The following is a 16035-nucleotide window of genomic DNA, read 5'->3' as shown; positions in this document are numbered from 1 at the left end:
ACCCACAGCCATCGCATTTCCAAGATCCAAGATATCTCATAATCCATAATCCAAAGATATGTGTGTTTGTGTCCAACATGTACAAACCAGTAGCCAACAATATCCAAAAATAACAAAAACATGCAAAAATATCCAAAATCAACAACCACCATAAGTTTAAACTACTCGCCCTTTTGTTTCGGGAGACAAAAAGACAAAAGAGATAAGAAAAAAACTGTCCAAAAAGAAACTGAAAAAGAAACGAACTCAAGGATCGGGTGGCGGTGGATGTGGCTGCTGTAACTGAAGCAATGCAAGAATCTGATCCAGCTGTAGAGTGGTCTGGGCAGCTAACTGCTCAAGATGGCCAAGTCGACCATTGAAAGGATTCAGACGGGCATCCATGTAAACCAACTGCTGAGTCAAGGACTGCTCAAAGCGATGAAGCTGGTCACGCATAGTCCGGGGAGGTACATCTGGCTCCTCTGTGTCTGCTGTGGCAACATCAATCTCAGCCTCCTCTGCCATAAGATCAGCATCACCTGTAAAAGAAAGACCTACCCTAGAAGACTCCCCCTTAACATGTGCACGACTTTGAGACACAATTTTCTTAGTAAAGGGTTTAATGGGAGTGACATACTCATCATCCTCAAAAACTGGGATCTCAAGTCTAGATAGAAGACGGTTGATCGAACAACCATAGGGTAACCCTAACTGTTTGTTCCCAAAAAGGGCAATCATTTTGCAAAGAGTAAGGGTGACAAGATTGATGGAGAGATGGCGAGCTATGCAAAAGAGAACAAAACCTTGTTCTTGATTGATTTCAGAACAATGAGTGGTGACGATGATATTTGCACAGACAATAAGATTGAGCAGACGAAATTGGGGAAGAAGTTCAAACTGTTTAATCAGAGTCCCCTTGACCCAACTATGGGGCGTACCACACAAAGCAGTGACCACCTCGTTGAAATCACATGATAGTGCTCCGGAAAACATGGTCGATGCCTAAAAGCTCTCTAATAAGATCAGGGGTAATAGAGATAGACTTAGATCGAACCCAGGTCTAGAAGGAAGGGCCAATATCATTAATACCCTCAATGTTACAAAAAAAAGTCGCAAACCCAGTCAAGGTTTTGGCGGCCAGAGAAAGATAGAACTAAGTCACCTCCTAGCAGATCGAACAATGGTTGAATGAGAATGGATTCAAAAGTGTTGGGCTGGACATGGCACTCTAGATGGACTGTCCGAGAGGAGAAAGACTCTTTAAAAGACTTGGCTTTATCGGCGGATGGCACTACAACAAGTTGGGTCTTGAATGACGAAAATTTTTTGTCTTCAAGAGCTAATTTCGTCACTATAGATATTTGTGAGGAAATATTTTTGTCACCGGTTTCGTCATTGAATGTTTGTCACTAAAAACCAACGTGATGAAAAATAATTTCGTCACCAATGAAATCACTTCAGCGACGAAATTTTTTGTCACCAATAAAACAACATTTTGTTGCCAAAAATTCTCATTTTCGTCACCAAATAGTTATTCAGTACCATATTTATAACTTTAGTTGACGAATAAATTTGTCACGCATGTTGATCATTGATGAGGAAATAATTTCGTCACAATAAGATATAAAGATGACGAAATTTTTTGTCTTCAAAAGTCATAATTTTTGTCACCAATAAAACAACATTTTGTCGCCAAAAATTCTCATTTTCGTCAGCAAATAGTTATTCAGTACCATATTTATAACTTTAGTTGACGAATAAATTTGTCACGCATGTTGATCATTGATGAGGAAATAATTTCGTCACAATAAGATATAAAGATGACGAAATTTTTCGTCTTCAAAAGTCATACATGGGTGACGAAATTTTTAGTCACCAAACAACAAAATAATAAAAACTTTCATATATAAACTGCAGTAAATTTTGTCACCAAAAAAGTTTATTAGTGACGAATAATCGCTTTGTCATAATAACAAGTGCAAATGACGAAACAAATTCGTCACTAAACTTGTTCCATATTTTATATTCAATTTAAATTATTATTTCACAAATATCCCTGCTCATATCCCATTAGCCTTTTAATTGTACTAAGAAATCCACTAGTTATTATACATCACTCCACAAAAAAATTCACTAAACAATTTATATTATAAATCATAATATATCCATCAAACAACTTTAATAATAATCCATTAAGTATCACAAAAAAACCATAAAAGCAAATCCCAAAATGAACTAACGTGGAGTCCACCAAAACAAATCAACACTCAATCTTAATTTGCAACTACAACTAAGCATCAGTTTAGGAAAAAAAATTCAACAGTTGATCTTCATTTGCAAGTATGCTTCCGAACGTCATCAAAACCAATCTACAAAGAAAATAAACAAGGCAAACATTAATATAGAATATATATATATATATAAAGTTTATTATAATAGCAAAGTTTTATTATAAACTTAAAGCCAAATATTAGAAACTTAACAAATATACAGAACTGTTCTCAAGATCACAAGCTTGAAGTTATCTGAACAGAAATTAACAGAGATTAACTAAAAAGATGAATACCATGCTCATTCCCACCCATGGGCTTTGCAATGATCACCTTAACATGGCAATTCACTGTATCCCCAGAATTATGCTCGGATCAAAAACTGGGAGTGACCCACGGACAGCAGCCAAACCAGTTATAACACTACAACATCTCATGGTGAGAAACCAGGGCATGCAGTCAATGAGAATGGGAAGGAACAAATATTGTGGCTGCTACACAAATGGGATTTAAAAAAATTATGTCTATGTGTGTGTATATGCATTTGTAGGTATGTATTATGTATTTTGATACTAAAATAGTAATGCTAAAGCTATTAGTTACTTAATATTTCTCTGGATGGAATTAGTATGTACTCACCAGTTGCCCAATTTTTAAAGAATTTGAAGCCCAAGTACTTGATCTAGTAACCATGAGGCCTACTACTTAATGAGATTATATGATGGGAAGTAGAGAAGAAGGTTAAACTATGGCCATGGCTGGTTATAATAAGAAATAAATTTTGATGGGAATTTGTATTACCATTTCTTCCTCAAAGTTAAAATATGAAAATCTATACGGGCAAGTATGTGTCGCATCTCTTTGAGTCTAGGTATCAAGTTGCATCTCTAAAGTTTAGTGAAAATTTCACAAATCTCTGTCATGGTTTGTTTGTTACAAGTTGGATATCACATCTTTTTGGATTATCAGGTTGCTAATAGTTTGGTGTTTGGAGTCTGGATAAATTGTGGACAGCTTAAACTGTAGATCTTTCCACAAATATCCGTAGCCATTGCTAGTCTCAACCCAATGTTCAGCCCATCTAAGTTCATTTTTGGGAGATTTTGGTCATGTTTGGTTACCAATAATTCTTCAATTTCCAAATTATCTGCTGATCAAGCACTTGAATTCAGGGTCATATTTATTTCCTCTATCCTTCATTTTTTTTTTTAATTCAGGGAGGCTTACAAGATTTGTGGTTGTTGCTAGGATCAATTTGACATGGAAGGTGACCCCACAAATGTTAGCAAAGCGGTGGCAACAAAGTGTGGACGGAGCTTGAGCAGCCACACCTATAGACTACGAAAAAAATACCTGAACCTTAAAAGTGCTAAGGGAGAGGAGTATGCTAGAAGCCACCCACCGCCTGAATGTGACCTCGAGAAATGGAAAAACTTGATTGACAAGAAGTGGAATGACAACCAATTGGCTGGTAAACTTGATTGACAAGAAGAGAGAGAGAGAGAGAGAGAGAGAGAGAGAGAGAGAGAGAGAGAGCAACAACCTACAATGCAAAAAATGGATAACTAGACCACTAGCTTGGTGAGTTGTGACAGCAATGACCAAAATGGATGTAGATAATAAGCTTATTGTTTTTAACATTAACATTAAAATGCCATGCACAAAACCTAAAAACAGCTCCCTTCTAAATTTAGAAAATAGTACACACTGCTATACGTATTATTTTGTTTTAACATTGACTGCTTCCTTTTTTTTTTTTTTTGATTAACAAAAACTTTATTGATGAAAGAACCTTATAAGAAGGAGAAAATACATCAATAAAGGGGACAAGAAAGGACAGGGGAGAGGGGATGATGCACAACACCAAAACGGAACTGTTGGTGAGGGACCAACAACAACACAAAAAACACAACAGACAGCAAGCTACCCATCCGAGCAAAATTGAAGCAAAATTAGGCTATACAGATACTGAAGCAAAACTGAACACAAAAAACTGAAGCAAAATTACCCAGACCAGTAGCCCAGCAGATCTATCCATTTACACAGCATACAGACACAACCAGCAAAGTAGAATGATACCAAACAGCAAAACAAACAGCAGAGCATACAGATACCAACAGCAGAGCATACAGATACTTGTGACTTAGGCTATACAGATACCAACATCCACAGATACAAGCACACTTAATAGCAGGCTATTATATGACTTATTTTTGTCTCTACTTTGGTTAGTGTGTATTTTAACTAGAGTCATGCTAAGTAAGAATTTTGATAATGAATCTATTTTCATTAAATACATCTTCAAACTTGTTAAATCCTAGTTAATAAGTAGTCAAACTGTTGTACTTTAACTAGTATATACTAACCAACATGAGAAAAATAAAATGATAAAACGAGCGAGACTTACCAAAAAGGCGATGTACGAGTTCATGGGATACCTCATCCTCTAAATTGTCCTTTGAAACCTTGCTTCTTAAGAAACTCCATAATGCTTGATGTGATCTCAAAATGCTCGTCAATCGACCTATTCACCTTCCCTATCTCTTTATTTTGTGATAGAATTTCCACTTTTTGTACTTGAATTTCACGTTTCTGTGTTGTAATTTCCTCTTTTTGTGATTGAATTTCCTCTTTTTGTGACTGAATTTCCTCATTTTGCTCTTGTATTTCCATCTCTAGACGCCTCACATAGTCACTGTCAGTCGAAGCACTGGTAGTCTTGACAGAGAAGGAACGCCTCAACCCGAGTCCTTTAACATATCCCGACCTTGGCTTTAGCACCTTCACAGATAGCTCCTCCGGAGTAATTGGAACCACACCAGGTTGGGAGCAATGTTCAGCTTGGATCTTTATCATATTATCCTGTCATTTAAAAAAACAAATAGAAAAATGAATAAAGATACAATTAAAATTGCAATCATCCTAATACAAAAGGTAAATATACATACATAATTCTCTTCGCACTCCAGAGAAATCCACTACTTTGTGACATCATTAAAGTGTGTAGATTTGTAAACACATGGCAACTCTGGCAGTTGGCCCCCATTTGCAATTGTCTGATTTTTTTTGTTCAACTAGTAAGTTAAATAAGAATGATGGTAGTAGAATCATCTTTTAAAAAAAAGGGGGGGGGGAAAATTAAAGAAGACCCACCGCCTTGTGTACCCTAACTGGGAGAGATTTTGACCCACACCTATACTTCGTCTTCAATTGATTTCTATTGTCAATGTTAGCATTTGATTGCTTCTACAAGGAGCAAGTTCCAATACAAAAATATATATATTAGGAAGACAAGGTAATTGTCAACAACAAATAAACATAAGAAAAGTTTACCAGCCAATTGGTATCATTCCGCTTCTTGTCAATCAAGTTTTTCCATTTCTTGAGGTCACATTCAGGTGATGGGTGGCTTCTAGCATACTCCTCTCCCTTAGCACTTTTAAGGTTCAGGTATTTTTTTCGTAGTCTGTAGGTGTGGCTGCTCAAGCTCCGTCCACACTTTGTTGCCACCGCTTTGCTAACATTTGTGGGGTCACCTTCCATGTCAAATTGATCCTAGCAACAACCACAAATCTTGTAAGTCATAATTAATTATATTACATTAATTCAATCAATTATGTAAAACTTTTACCGTTAGACGCTGAAACATAGGTGCCGTAACTTCTTCGTTGACATGTTTCCACCTGCGAATGCTAAAGTCTGGCAAGTGTGTTCAGACCTCAACACCAATTTTGGAGACTAATTGAGAGGCATGATCCCCCACTGGCACACGATACTCCTGTGGTATGGGAACTTTGAGCTTTCCATCTTTTTGAACCATTGCTTGAACCTTCAACCCGCGTGTCAAGCCACGAGGGTGTCTACTAGGCACTGTTTTAAAGACATAACATTGACTGGTTAGCAATTAATTAAAGCGAAATCATAAAAGCAATATAAGTAAATTTTTTTTTTTAGTAAGTCATAAAATAAAATGATAACATATAGAGATATACAAGGGGCATTCCCCAGGCCATACAACACCAAACAAAAAAAACTTGAGCTATAAAAGAGAAACAAAACCAAACAGATAAACTAAACTAAATAAACTATAAAGAGAATCATCCTAAAATAAACCACACAAAAGAATGTTCATTTGCCACAAGAGGAAAAAAGGGCTATGAACATTCAATAGACTAGCCAAAAACAATACAAAATACACTTGCACAACCCTCAAGAGAGAAAAAGCAAGCAAAACTAGAAAATAAACCCAAGAAAAGCCCTACACAAACAGCACTAGCAGCAGCCACACAGGTACAGCTGCAGCTTTCTTCTCTACTCTGAAGTTGATGCTTTTCATTTCTCAAGTTGTTTTCACTTTTTCACAGTTATATTTGCTATTCCATTTTCTTGTTTCTTCACTCTTTCCTACATCTGCAACTTTTTCGTTATTCTCTGTTACTGCCAATTTCTTCCCTACTATCTGTTTCTGTTCAGTCTCTCCTATACGGCTGCTGCTTTGTTCTGCAGTTGTTGCAGCTGCTGATTCTTTACCGTACTACTATTACTTTCTATTCACTAGTCTCCTTCTCTATTTCTCCTATAGAGCACTAGTCTCCTTCTCTGTTTTGGTAAGTAGTTCAGCTACTCTCACCACAATTTCAGTACCTTGGGTGCTTCCATCAATGGTGATGAAGTGTTCTTTACCCACAAATCACATAATTTTTTGGGCTCAAGGTTGGCTGTGATTACCCCAGTGAGGACCTTTATGCTAGGGTATACCAATATCGCAAGCTTGGCTACATAATTTAACCTAAGATTTCACATAACCCAGATTTTATAGGCCTACTCCCATCTGGGATCCAACACAGCAAATATGAAATTTGAGCATATTACATTAGTGTTCTAAATTTAAGTATTTAAACAAAAACTACAACTTGGAAAAATGTATTACAATGTAGTACAACAAAGGCAAGGCAACAATTAAAGATTAAATTCTGAAAAATTTCGAGGTCTAGTTCTTCAGTTAGCAAAATCCTCAAGTGCATTAAGTCATTACCACTTGGTAAATCCTCATCACAAATGAAGCAACCCAACAAGCAATTCACGTAAAATGCCCAACAATTTTTCCTGAAAAAAAATTCAGTATGAGCAAAGAAATGAAATCAAAATTTTGGCCCTCAGATTCTTCAATTACTAATTCCACAACTTTATAGACAGAGGCAGACATATATTTTCACCCAATTAAGCACAATGGAAACAATTGAAAAGGTTTTCACTATCTTAGAAACCGCAGTAGCATGATCGCACAAAAGGACAACATTTTATTTTCTTTCCAATTTCCCCTCTTTCTCACATATTCTCAGCTACCAAACAAAGAAAATCCTTTAAAAAAAAAAAAAAACACTGCATCACCACTGGCCTTTACCCACAAATTCTGATTAAATCATGTTCCTTTTATTGACATAATTCTGATTAAATCATGTTTAACATGAAACCACGTAAAGCTTTCGTTTGTGTGAGAAAACAGAAACTCCAAAATGTCAGCCTCCCAATAACAACACTTGAAGCAAATATGAAGTGTTTTTATTTTTCCCCTAGTTCAATAAATTCTTGCACTTTCAGCAGAAGTAGATAACAATTTGTTTCATTAAACATAACCTGCAATGGCAACAACAATGGCAATGGATCGGATGCCACATCTTTATCACAACCTGCTTTGAGTTTCCAGAACGTCCGGAAGGACTTCTACCACTCCTAGCCATAATCTGTTGCTTTCAATCCTCTACCACTGTAATTTTTTCTGTTTTTGTTTTTATTTTTATTTTTGTTGTTTTTTCAAATTTGTATGAACCAAATAGAGAAAGAAGCAACTATCTAGCTTAGTCGTAATACTCAAATCTAGGTATCACGTGGGGTAAGAGAGAGTTTCATCTACCAAGTCAATTCTTTGATTTTTCTCACGTGCAATTATTGGGTACCAAAGTATTGTCACGTGGTGCCTTCTTTGATTGAGTTTGGTTTACAGGGTAGGGCTTATCGCTTATCCCATTTACATTAATGGTTTGTCTAATAGTATGAAAGGTGGCAATTAATGATTGGTGACGAGTACTATCACATAACAATGTCATGCTATACCCTTTTATATACCCAATAATTTCTCCTTCTTCAATGTTTTTGTTCAAAGAACTAGGAATGCTTGAAAACTAAGAGCATCTCCAATAGAGATGTTAACTTTGTGTGTTATATGACAAAAAATTAAAAGTGAGACCAAAACTAAAATAAAAAATAAAAAATCAATCCCTATGAAACAAATTGCTTGAAATTTTTTGCACCATAGAATTATATTAAAACAGAGAATTTCTTTAGCTTAGTAAAATTCAGTATCTTACCGACACTAGATTGGGGGGTTGCCTCCCTCGGTGCCTCCATATCGACAGCAAGTGGCTGTGAGTGTTGGGTATCCACATTGTCATGTAAATCCCCATTTGGAACAACAATTGCCTCGTGCGAAGGTTGAAGAGATGACTGCGCCAATCGTTTTGGTGGCATTGGTAAGCCCTAAAAAACGTAATACAAAAGCATAAACAATAAATACATAAAAATGGATAAGTAAAGATATGTATATGGAAACCCATCAAGGCCACTGTTGATATTTGTAATCTGATCCAGTAAAGTATACGAAAATATAAAGATAGTATTAACAAAGCATCATTAACAAATATATAGCTATTGGTGACATAATAAAAAAAAATGAATGGCCGTACATATAGTACCTCATCGTCAACACTTTCAAAGGACTCAGCATCAGTGTTATCCTCATGATCTAATGGTATGTAGTCATCATCATCTACCCTAATGTTCTTTCCCTTTTGATTAACCCGATTGGGCTGAGTAGAACCCATCAAAGAAGCTGCTATACGCTTCAATTGTAGAGCATCCATTTTCTTATTATTCTTCTTGATTGTCTTATATCTTTCCATTTCGTACTCTGTTCGCTTCTATTTCGCTAGAAAACCTGGTTTGATCCATTGTTTCTTCCCTTTGGCCATTTTGGTAACTAAAAAAGCATAAATTGAAATAAAACATAAAATATAAAGCATAATTTTACTTGAAGAGACGCAACAAAATATAGCATAACCATGTAATGCATTAAAAACATATGTCCATATAGAAACCTAAAAAAAACAAAAACTACATATCATAATCCATATCAAGTTCCATATTAGGATCCATATCATCATCAAGTATGCCAAGTTCTTCATCTTCTTCGTCATCTCTACCATCTCTCTTTGTTTTATTTGAAATAACCTCAGCTTCAATATCATCCCTATGAAATCGAATAATATCTTCAATATTGATCTGGACAACTGAGTTAATGTTTTCTTGTTGGAACTCATCATTAAATTCTGGTTGATCTGGTGGTTCTCCATCACCAACCTCTGGCACATCAAACACACCTCTATGTTGGACCCGTTGCATGACTTGCCAAGGTTGCCCCCATTTGGTGTCATTCAGGTAGAACACTAACTTAGCTTGCTAGGCAAGATAAAAGGGTCAGATTGATACCATCGGCTTGTGACATCGATGCTTGTGTAATATGTGTCAGCTCGTACTGTTCTACTTCTACCAGTGTTACCGGTGTTGTACCATTCACATTGAAACAAAACAACTTTATTTTGACACATGTACTCAAATTCCCAAATATTGCACAAGTGACTGTAGAATTCGTGCATCTCTCCCTTGTAGTCCCCTTTGGTAAGCACACCACTATTTTGACTCTTACGACGATTGTCTAATTCCTTCGTATGGAATCTTACACCATTGATTATACAACCCGAGTACTCTTTCACTAGCAAATTAGGACCATTCGATAATGACCACAATTCTTCGGCTGCTTCTGGTGCCTCATCAACTCTCAATCTATTTATCTACATCCACATGCAATGTGCAACACTTGAATTATGTTAGTAATGTTTGTATTTTATACAAGCCTAATAGTGTTTGGGCAATTGTGAATATTAAAAATGACTTACATATTCTTTGAACCACTTCGGAAATTCCTTCTGTTGTATCTGAGTTATGTCTTGTCCAGTGGGAATTTGTAACAAATTCTTGTGTTCCCTACTCAAATAGTTTTGGTTAATGTGTGAAATACTACTATTATTAATGACTAATAACATGAAAATTGTTAAAATACATATAATTATAAGAAACACGTACTAAAGATACTTCTCTATCTCAGGGCTATTGTATAATAAGAACCAATGAGAAATATCACAAAGTTCCTGTGACATCTCAACATGCTTTCTGATTTGGCCAATAGGACGAGCAGTTTCAGTGAATATTATCAAACCTTCACGACGGACTCCATAATCTTCATTTCGTGCATCTTGATTATGCACGGTTTCAATCCCTTCAAGATACATTGAGCAAAAAGTAATGCACTCCTTGACAATGTAGGCCTCTGCAATAGAACCTTCTGGTCGAGCTCGATTGGTGACAAACTTTTTCAAAGCTCCGAGAAACCTTGAAAAGATAACCAATTAGGAGTATGGTTAGGCACACAACATAATCTATACCTTTCATTTGAAAGTACAATTTTAGAAATTACCTTTGAATCGGGTACATCCACCGATATTGCATAGGTCCTCCGAGAATAGTCGCACGTGGCAAGTGAATGGCCAAATGAACCATCACATCGAAGAAGGCTGGAGGGAAGATCTTTTCAAACTTACATAGTATAAGTACTATACGTTTCTCTAATTTCTCTATTTCACTTTGTTTCAGTGTCCTTGAGCATAGATCTTGGAAGAAGCTATCTAACTCAAAAAGTGCTGTATTGATCTTTTTATCTACGTAACCACACATCCCAATAGGAAGAATCCGTTGTATAAGTACATGGTAGTCGTGGCTTTTCAATCCTGTTAATCTACCATTTTTTGCATTCACTGATCTCAAAATGTTTGCCGCGTACCCATCTGGATACTTGACTGATTTCAAGAATTCAAAGAAACCCTCTCTCTCTTTAGGGGTCAATGAGAAGCTGGCTCGCGGCTTCACACATGATCCATCGAGATTTGTTGTCAGCCACAATTCTTTCCTTATATTCATATCTTCTAAATCCATTCGTGCCTTATATGTATCCTTGTTCTTCCCATCAATTCCCAACATCGTTCCAAAAACATTTTCACTAAAGTTCTTTTCCACATGCATAACATCAATGTTGTGTCGAAGCCTCCTTTTCTTCCAATACGATAGCTCATACAAGATGCTTACCTTTGTCCAGTTTGGGTTCTGACGAGGTCTTTTCCTATTGCTTGGATGTTTTCCATATGTGACACCCATCATGCTGCCCAATTGTTCTTTAATCTTTTCTATTGGTATCACCAAAGATCTCTTCCGTTTTTCATGCTTGCCATTATATGCTCTACTCTTTCGCCTTTCTGGGTGGTCATCAGGCAAGTAGCATCGATGGTTACTGTACGCAGTCTTACTTTTTAAAGATTCAAAATATGGTTCATCATTGCAAGTGTAACAAGAGTAATGACCCTTTGTTCTCCATCCAGAAATGTCACCAAATGTGGGCCAATCATGTATCGTCCACAACAAAGCTGCACGCATGCAGAAAGTCTCACCAGTCGAGGCATCATAGGTTAATGTACCATTTTTCCATAATTCATTCAATTCTTCCACTAAAGGTCTCATGTTGACATCAATATCAATTCCTAGTTGTGATTCACCAGGAATAAGTAATGATAGCATGAAAAATGGGTCCTTCATAGCCAACCATGGTGGCAAGTTGTACGGAATAAGTACGACAGGCCACAAACTATATGAGTTATTCATATTTCCGAAAGGGTTGAAACCATCAGTAGCAACCCTAGCCTCACATTCCGAGGCTCCAAGGCAAATTCAGGATATTGTGTATCGAATTCCTTCCACTCATCACTATCTACAGGATGCCTCAATACACCGTCATCTAGATGTTTTTCCTTGAACCATTTCATATCCTCGGCTCTCTTCCTCGACATGTACAACCTTTTCAATCTCAGTGTTAACGGGAAGTATCGAAGAACCTTACGAGAGATCTTCTTACCTCTACCATGATTTGTCTTGTATCTAGAAGCCTTACAGTTTGGACATTTATCTAGTGTTGCATTCCCCGTCCAAAAGAGCACACAATCGTTTACACAAGCATCAATGAGCTCGTATGACAAACCCAATTCACGTAGTATTTTTTTAGCTTCATAAGTTGACTTTGGAACCAAATTATCCTTCGGTAAAAGTTTTGTTAAAAACTCTAGTATCATGTCAACTGACTTATTGCTCCAATGGTTTGTTACCTTCATATTAAGTATCTCGATGACAAATTTTAACAAAGTGTAATTTGTGCAACCTGGGTACACCTCACGTTTGTCATCATTCAATAATTTATCAAAAGTGCGAACCTCCTCCTCTTGAGTTGTATTAGTTGATTCCCCTCTTATTCGATCTTCCACTAAGGCATCAATACCTCCCAAAACCTCATTGCCCTCAATGGGTATATCATGATGATAAGCCTCATTTGATTCACGGGGTTCCCCATGCACGTGCCAGATAGTGTAAGTTGGAATAATCCCATGTTGCAGCAAATGAATTTGAACAATTTGAAAATTTTGACGAACAACATTCACACGCTTTCGACAAGGGCACAAAATTTTACCATCTTGATCGATAACCGCCATTGCAAAACGAAGAAATGATATTACCCCATCATTATATACCCGACTTATCCTTCCATCAACTGTGCTACCTAATGCAATCCAACTTTTGTCCATGTCTGACTATGCCGAGTTAATTAAAGTTAGGTGAATAGGACAAATTTTATATAGAAATATATATATATATATATATTTTAATTAAAAAAAAATTCAAGTCCAATGATTATACTGAGTTATATAAATTACAACCACACATAAATCACGTGAGAAAATAGCCAAAGCAATTTAGCGTAAAGAGAAGAAGTATTCATAACCAAAACATAAACCACAACAAAATAACCATCAATAAGAAGACAAATATCATAATTCAGAGAAAATTTAACCAATAAAGCAGTGAGCAGAGAGTAAAAAGCAGATAACATGACACAGAAAGAAAACCCATAATATGCCACATTGAGTTTCTAAAGCAGTCAATTTAAGTACTCAAATATCAAAGAAAGATTTACAAGAAAAAGACCCAAAGAAGGGATATTCTTCGCTCTCTTATTAACACAATAGTCCTCTAGAAAACACCATCAAGTAAAGGTAACAAAGAAGTCAACTCATTAACCTTCTGATCATTAGGATTTGTGAAAAGATGAAACTTCTGAAAAATAGGAACACATCAAAAACAAACATTGATCATTGAAAGTAAAATTCACCAATCTGGATAGCCTCTTCAACTAGACAATCAGGACAACCTCTTCAACTAGACAATTGTTACATAAATTTTATTCAAGGAAATCACTGACCAATGATTTGCAGGTTACGTGGCCAACATTAGTTTATGAAATTCAGGACATAAACATTGAAAGTTAATGGCATAAACTAAAAACTAAAAACTAAGAATATTATCTGACCTATTTCATAAACTAAAAACATTGAAATTGCTAACCAATTAATGAACTTGAATGTGGAAAGCCACAGAACCTTCTTGTAACTATCATCACAATAAATAAAAAAAATATCAAACCCAGGTCCATCATCACTATTCTCTTGGTTCCAAGGTTTGCATATTGCAATTTGCATTACGATTCTTCAATTTCTCTCAGTATACAAGGCAAGGATATGAGACATTTATCGAAGAAAAAAATACTCACATCTATTAAGGTTTAACCTAATATTTCTAACTTATCAAATGAATGAGATATATAAATTCCATATTTTCTTTAAATTCCATTAATTGGAAGTATATTTCTAAAGAATATACAATATTTTATCTCAAAATATTATACAACATGTAATATATATATATATATATGAGTATTCTCATACGAAAGATATTTTGTCTACACAAAAACCACACGCTACAGATACAAATTACAATAGGAAAATTTCCTACGTTTATGCTAATTATAACCATGCTTATAAGTTATATCAATATAAACGTGACAAAGGTGCTTTTGAAATGGGTATTGAATCCCATATAGATTATCAATTTCTTGAACATCATTACATTTCAAGTTCTAAACAGTGGAAATAAGTTGGAGAGGAAGCGACAGAGAGATTAAGGATGTTAATGATCAAAGGCTATGGTATATAAAGATTCAAGATAAACACTTGTCACATCTTTATGTAGACAGCTGGGGAAAAAAAATGGCAATTTTAATGTAAGAAGTAAACAAAATAAGCCTACCCATGCTCATAGCAACAATGTTTTATTGATCATGAAGTATTTGGAGTATTTGGAAATGCCAACAATAACTTGAGGCCTCTGATCTCATTTACAACAATTGAAAAAATGAGACTGTCAACAAAGCAACCGACTGCCTTCCACTGGTTCTATCATACAACCACCTGAAACAAGACTCTTCTTAACCAATAAAATAAACCATAGTGCAAATTAAGTATGATTAATATTGCAATAAAATTAGTACAAAAGCTGACAACATTCGAACTTACTCATATCCAGGATAAGATAAAAGCAATATTAAGAGGGTGAAATAGTATAGAAAAGATATGTGTTGCTAAAATAACATGTCTATTTTAATACATGTCAAACAACCTCTAAAGTGTATATGTCCATGTACTTCCTTTCTTGTTTCAAATCTTATGTCTACCCATGCTCACAAGTTATTGACCAGTCAAAAACTTGCTTTATAACCTACTGCGCAAAATAACCATAGAGGAGTCGGACTCAAGATTTAGAGGGTATCCAGGTTTTCTTTACTAATAAAGTCAGTAATGCACTCAACTTTAGTGATCAAGAAAAGAAGTCTGTTCACGGGTGCACTAACAACCATTAACACACTTAAAATGATTGTACACCATTCATAAAAGTGGTTGTATAACTATTTAATAGTTTGTTAAGCCCCGGTTTGGCATTTATTTTGGGGCTAAATAATTACAAAAAAAAAAAAACAAAATTGATTATAAAAGCTAATAAGACAAAATACTACTTTTTATTTATAATCATTACACTTTTTCTCAAAAAAAAAAAAAGTCCCAAAACAAAAACGAGGCTAAAAAAGTCCTAACACAAAAGAGTTGGCTATATTAACCAATGCCAAACGACCCCTAAGCAATACACTCATCCCTTCAAAAATGACCTCTCATTTTCAAATTCTAGGTTCTCTCTATCTCCCTGGTCTCATTTGATAACATACTGTTTTAGTTTAAAAGTCAAAAAATCACAAAAAATATTATAACCTATACAAAAAAGTCACTGATTCCCTTTTCTCTCTACATTTTGCACATGTTTTCATAAAAAATCAAAAATTCATTCCAAACATACTAATTTTTAACCTCATATTTTAACCAAAAAATTAAAAAATTACTAAAATAACCTGTTCCCGAACGAGGTTTTCACTAACTAGCCAAAGATTAATGATTTGTCCACTGAATTTGTTTAGTCTGAATTTGCCTGAATGAGCCTCTACCCAGAAGAGACTCATTTGGGCAAATTCGGACTAAACAAATTTAGTGGATGTAGCGGTGATAAAGTCACACAACCTTAGCCTCCATTTGGGATGTAGATTGACTTTTTGACTTTTTTAGCCTAGGGCTAAAAAGCCTCGTTTGAGATAGATTTTTTTGGCTTTTTTAACTTTTGTGAGCGAAAAAAT

The 16035-nt window shown here is 35.5% G+C and overlaps 2 protein-coding genes across 2 annotated transcripts; both read right to left on the bottom strand.

Annotated features, from left to right (window-relative positions):
• Positions 1-9754: 9754 nt before the first annotated feature.
• LOC145796331 (uncharacterized) lies at positions 9755-12077 on the bottom strand. The gene is made up of 4 exons (XM_082881415.1): positions 10843-12077; positions 10461-10757; positions 10265-10352; positions 9755-10159 (listed from the first exon to the last, which is right to left on the bottom strand). The coding sequence occupies exons 1-4, from the start codon at positions 12075-12077 to the stop codon at positions 9755-9757; spliced, it is 2025 nt and encodes a 674-aa protein (XP_082737541.1).
• Positions 12074-13048, bottom strand: LOC114288079 (uncharacterized). Its single transcript, XM_028231565.2, has one exon. It carries the CDS (start codon positions 13046-13048, stop codon positions 12074-12076), a length of 975 nt encoding a protein of 324 aa, XP_028087366.2.
• Between the last annotated feature and the right edge of the window lie 2987 nt (positions 13049-16035).

The sequence above is a fragment of the Camellia sinensis genome, chromosome 7 (genome assembly GCF_055761805.1).
Source record: "Camellia sinensis isolate YWXY chromosome 7, ASM5576180v1, whole genome shotgun sequence".
NCBI lineage: Eukaryota > Viridiplantae > Streptophyta > Magnoliopsida > Ericales > Theaceae > Camellia > Camellia sinensis.
The sequence above is the reverse complement of the archived record's forward strand: the minus strand, read 5'-3'. Positions and strand labels throughout refer to the sequence as shown.